General features: G+C 42.6%; 1 protein-coding gene across 1 annotated transcript; it reads left to right on the plus strand.

Annotated features, from left to right (window-relative positions):
- Positions 1–349: 349 nt before the first annotated feature.
- Positions 350–2,059, plus strand: LOC121505796 (histidine-rich glycoprotein-like). Its single transcript, XM_041781349.1, has 3 exons — positions 350–403; positions 650–1,090; positions 1,349–2,059. The coding sequence occupies exons 1-3, from the start codon at positions 350–352 to the stop codon at positions 2,057–2,059; spliced, it is 1,206 nt and encodes a 401-aa protein (XP_041637283.1).
- The last annotated feature ends 4,394 nt before the right edge of the window (positions 2,060–6,453 follow it).

The raw sequence follows: 6,453 nt of genomic DNA on the forward strand, positions 1-6,453 counted from the left end.
CAGATGTATTGATTATGTCACCAAATCAATCACTCCCAACAACATGTTACGGTTTTAAACCCTGTGAATGAAGGGGCTGTTGTTATGGTGATAACTGAAGACTTCTCCGAGTTTAAACTCAGAAAAGAGGTATGTTCGGGTCTGTTTGTGCTGCGTTTAGCGTTAGCATCTTAGCTAAACTTTAGCTCCACTATCTCAACAGGTGAGATTTGTGAGCTGCCGTAGTTCTTAATCGCTTTTCTCCAAAGAGTACAGACGGGCAGACATTTTGAAAGTTATCCTTCTTTCATACAAAGTCCATATGACTTTTTCCTGAGGTTCAGAACTGTAACTGAAAGATGTTTAGGCGATGACCGGTGAAACACATCCAGCTACCTCCGGCGAACGGAACTCTCATTTAAAGGTAAAAGGTCAACTCAGGTCATGCGAGAACCGGTGCAAAGACCGATTTAAGCTACATTTTTACCAGTCCAGGGCTCCCCGGACCGATGCATTCAGACCGCTGACGTCAAGATCAGTTACCCGATCCATATCAGATTATCTTAACACCAATAGTATCACATCTTGGCATGTCTGGTCATATTGTATCATATCAAGTATCATATTATATTGTGTGATATTGTATTATGATATCTTTTGCATTATATAGTTTTGTATCACACCACACCACCAGCACATAAACCAGACCACACCAACCACACCACATCACACCACACAAACCACAGCACATAAACCAGACCACACCAACCACACCACATCACACCACACAAACCACAGCACACAAACCACACCACACCACACCAACCACTCCAACCACACCAAACCACACCACACCACACCAACCACTCCAACCACACCACTCCAACCACACCACACCACACCAACCACTCCAACCACACCACACCACACCAACCACACCAACCACTCCAACCACACCAAACCACACCAACCACTCCAACCACACCACACCAACCACAGCACATCAACCAGATCACACCACATCACACAAACCACACCACACAACACCACACTACACCACTCCAACCACACCAACCACTCCAACCACTCCAACCACACCACACCAACCACAGCACATCAACCAGATCACACCACATCACACAAACCACACCACACAACACCACACAACACCACACAACACCACACAACACCACTCCAACCACACCACACCACTCCAACCACACCAAACCACACCAAACCACACCACACCACACCAACCACTCCAACCACACCACACCACACCAACCACTCCAACCACACCACACCACACCAACCACTCCAACCACACCAAACCACACCAACCACTCCAACCACACCACACCAACCACAGAAAATCAACCAGATCACACCAAATCACACAAACCACACCACACAACACCACACTACACCACTCCAACCACACCACTCCAACCACACCAACCACACCACACCACACCACTCCAACCACGCCACACCACATCACACCAACCACAGAAAATCAACCAGATCACACCAAATCACACAAACCACACCACACAACACCACACTACACCACACCAACCACACCCCACCAACCACACCACACCACGCCATAACACACCACTCCAACCACGCCACACCACATCACACCAACCACACCCCACCAACCACATCACACCACATCACAACACACCACACCAACCACACCCCACCAACCACATCACATCACACCATAACACACCACTCCAACCACGCCACACCACATCACACCAACCACACCACACCAACCACACCACACCACACCAACCACACCCCACCAACCACATCACACCACACCAACCACAACACACCACACCAACCACACCCCACCAACCACATCACATCACACCATAACACACCACTCCAACCACGCCACACCACATCACACCAACCACACCACACCAACCACACCACACCACACCAACCACACCCCACCAACCACATCACACCACACCAACCACACCACACCAACCACAACACACCACACCAACCACACCACACCACACCAACCACACCCCACCAACCACATCACACCACACCATAACACACCACTCCAACCACGCCACACCACATCACACCAACCACACCCCACCAACCACATCACACCACATCACAACACACCACACCAACCACACCAACTACACCAACCAAACCACATCACACCACACCCTCCCACATCACACCACACCCTGTGAAATATTATTTTCAGCCAAGTATCCCCTAAACAGTGCAACACATTTTGGCTGAAAAAAGACATAAAATACAGCGCTGTGACATCTGTGTCTGATTTATTCAACTTTGTAAATAATAAAAACGTTCAAATTGAAAGATTTGAAAAAAAAGAACAATTTAAATGTTGATAATCCATGACTAAATTAATGGCAAGTCTTCTAGTCGCTAAAATGTCTGTATTTAAACCAATGTAGTGAAACCAGTGAATGGACAGGTACAAAACCATTTAAAACTACATCAGTGTGCTAAACAGCTAATTTGTAAAGGTCTCTCTTGATGTTCACCAAAAAACATTATTAATTTCATTTTGAATATAAGATGTGCTAAAGTAAAAATATTTATGATCTTAAAATAACTCCTTTAAGGGTGAAAAGGAGATTGACACGTGAAAGTTACAAACTGTGAACACTGAATATTGCATTGTTGCACTGAACTGAATGTTTTTGCACTCACTTTTGACATTTTAGTGAGAAACTTGGGCTTGATTCTCACTGAGGATTGTCATCATTCTTGGTGGCAGGGAGGCAACTTTATGAATGTACACTCATATTTGGTTAAAATATTTATTCATTATTTATAAGGATTTTTACATGGATACTATTTTTCCAAATAAATATTTTGAATCTCACGTACCCCCAGGGGTACACCTACTCTATTTGAGAACCAGTGTCATATCATATCAGATCATATTTATATAGTACTGTATCGTATCGTATTGTACTGTATCATATTATAGAATATTAAACCATTCATATTATATTTTTTGGTATTTAATAATGTGTTATCCATTCATTTCCACTTTTGAGTCAACTACACAATTTTACTGAAAAACATTACATTTTAATGTAATAGTGTCAGTGAGCAGCCTGAATTTTTCTCTTAAGGGAAAAAAAGCATCTGTCTTTCTCTATTAAAGGTCAACATCTAAGCTGAATGATGAAACAAGTGAAACTTTATGGCCAATCCTGCACATTGCATGGCCAGCACTTCTCTTGTTAAGACTTTGCAGAGTCCAGAACCCCTTATTCAACCCTTTCACCACCTCCTCACCCTATCTTAAATTCATTTTAATAATCAGTGTCTGCAAAACTGCTGCTGTTGTCTGTAAGTAACCAAATTCATAAAGCATGAGCGAGAAGGAAGGGATTACCAGCGTGGACGGTGAATCCACTTAAATTGGAGCAGAGCCAACATCTCATTATTCGTCCTCTTCACTGTTTATTGGTGAGGTGTGGGCGAAGAGGTGGACTGGGAGCAGTCGGGGAGTCAAGGAGTCATCCAGGGCTGCGTGGTCCTACAGGGGATCTTTTTTTATTCGCTCTCAGGGTCCTAGAGGTCAATCTGAGCGTTGGCCCTCACTGTCAGTCTGGAATAATAGAATAATGGCATAATTAACTGGCTAGAAGATTTTGCCCCGGGGACGCGCTCTGCTGCTCCATTAGAAGAAGCTGGAGCCTTGGTCTGGGCTGTAATTAGGTCTCCATGGGTTCTAATTGTCCTGCAGTTTTGGAGTTTAAATGGTAGTAGTGTGGCAGAATGAGATCTTCAGTGGGGAAAGTGGAGCAGCAGTTTTTATACTCTGGAGGTGTGTCTTTTCTGAGCATGACCCAATTAAGACCAAATGTTTTAAAACAAATCAAATGGATTTGAGACTTAAATTCAAATATTAGTAATGCTGTGTTCCTCAGAAAAGTGTCTGAATGACTTATCTCATTGATTTGGTGATGGACAGAAAAATGATACTGACATTTTCAGAATTCATGAAGTTATTTGGTATTCATCTGACAAAAATACACTCACTGGTACAACTTATCTGTGATTTTCTCAGTTTGGTGTCATTGTAATTTCAGTTTTAGGGTCTGGAAATTTTACTGCAGATTAGGTATTCTGACAAATGTGACAAAAGCTCACAGTGTACCCAAGGAGAAAACTGTAAACAGCCTGTAGAGTACACCTATTTATTGACCAAATACAGGGTAATGCACATCCAGTGTTTAGCACCTCCATTGCTTTTCTTCCTCTTTCTGTTAGCATGAAACCACATAAAGCTGTGCATCCATGCTTGGCACATAATGTTTTCAAGTACTTCTGTCTCTTCATGGCATTCTTAATGCAGTATCCCCTTAAGGCATTGGTTCCCAATCTGGGGTCCAGTCACCCTTAGGGTGGGCGCCAAAAGATGTCGGGGGTGCGGGGCCCTGTCTGCTGATATGTTGTCAAATTATATGTGCATATATTTTCAAAAAATCCAAAATAGAAACATAATATACAATGCCTTATTAGGGCCAGCCTAAAATATTAAAAAACATAAGGAGGATCCATTTATATTTTAGAAAAAAAAACCTCCAGATTTTGGAGGTGATAAAGTTGTATATATTTACAAAAAGCCATCTGATGCTACTACCTCAGAAAAAAGGATGAACTAACTGCCTCTGTGATAACTTTGTAGAGAAAATGATGTGCAATTCTAACCGTATCATCTGTTTTTATGACCTGTCAGTCTTTATACACTTAAACCTGTTACCTGTGACCCAAACCAGCTCTACTCACTTGTATTACACAGTCTCAAAGGAATCCTTAACTAAACATACCAAGCAAAAGATGATCCTGCAAACAACATTCAGGACACTGCAATCTTGCAGTGGCTGTCATAACTTAGCATCTACTGCTGTCTGCCAGATGCACACATAGTTTGATTCAAAGCATCACATAGCTGATGATGAAGGGACCTTCATCAGACTATCTTAGTCTTATTTAGAGTTGAATAGAAGGCATTAATTTCAACAACAGCCTGATTTTGAGAGAAAGAGAAAAAACATTACCTAATATTAATGATCAGATGCATTTAAAAATAACATTACTTGTCTCACCAGTTAGCTTAATGGCTGTATGTAATCACTATCAGCTCTGGTAAATATCTGTTTTTAGACATTTTCTTTATGCACATATTTTCCAGCCATTGCGTTGTACCTGGTCTGTAATGATTGCATGCAGCTTTTTTTGATTATGCTTGCTGCCTAAAAGAAGAATGTCCTAAATGAGGGTTTTACTATCACCTGGTGATGAAAGATGAAATGTTGTTCACAAATCACTCTGAGAGGCCATTATTTTTTTAATACTATTTCTGATCTGTACCTGAACATTACCTGAGCGCTTTATCTGGTCAGTACATCTATATAAAGTTGAAAAGTTGTGTATTGTGCCCTTCCTGCTCTTTTCTTTGGTCAGTGTTGTCATGACTGTTCGAGCAGCTGACTTTACATCATGGGCAAAAGTAACTAAAGGAACAATATGTACATTTTTTGCTCTAATTGCCTATGTTGATTTGAAAATGACTAATCTTCTGCTACATATATTTTTAGTTGAGTTCTTACATTACCTCATATATTATTAAGAATGGCATTTTCTACTAATGAGGGTCTTACAGCTTAGAGCTGAATAGTTCACCTCTGTGTTGACACAAGTCACAGCACAATGCTTCAATCATGGATGTGGATATTTCTAATGCACCACTATGATCATTGAATCTGTATCTGTTGATGGTGAGAGCATGGAAGTTATAAAGCAGTTCCCCCGCCTTGGCAGCCTAAGCCATCAATCCACTGACTGCAAGGCTGGGATCAACCCACAGACTTAGAATGGGACGATGGGTTCGCTCAGCAAGACAGTGCGGCACTGCTGGCATCTGAGCATGCAGACAAAAGGCAGAGTCTTCCAGTCCTTGGTCCTCCTGGCCTTACTAGTTGCCAACTGGACTCCTTTGTGACAACTTCCCTTCGGCGCATCTTTGGATATTGTTGATGAGACTGTGTGTAATACTGATGTGCTCAGGAGAGTAGGAATGGGAGGGGTCAACTGCTTGGTGTGGGAATGGCAGCTGTGCCTTATGGGAACCTGGCGTGATTCCCCAAACCTCATCCAGCTCACCTCAAATTGGGTGCCCAGAACCCATTGGGCTGACCAGACAGCGGGGTAAGGGAGAGGCTGAAAAGATACCTGGAGAGACGGGGCATGGGCCTGGTGCAGGCCTGGACGATGGGCATCAGGATACCAGAGCAGTATAGGACCAAGGCTGACGTAGTAAAGTGACAAACCAACATATGCTCCCATACCTGACCTAAACTGACCGCTGTTTCCACTTCGTAAAACAAGCTAACAGGCTCTGTTGAGAGAGGAAGAAAATTAAAGAAAATCTGGGAAATATTT

Source organism: Cheilinus undulatus, linkage group 23 (genome assembly GCF_018320785.1).
Source record: "Cheilinus undulatus linkage group 23, ASM1832078v1, whole genome shotgun sequence".
In the NCBI taxonomy this organism is placed as follows: domain Eukaryota; kingdom Metazoa; phylum Chordata; class Actinopteri; order Labriformes; family Labridae; genus Cheilinus; species Cheilinus undulatus.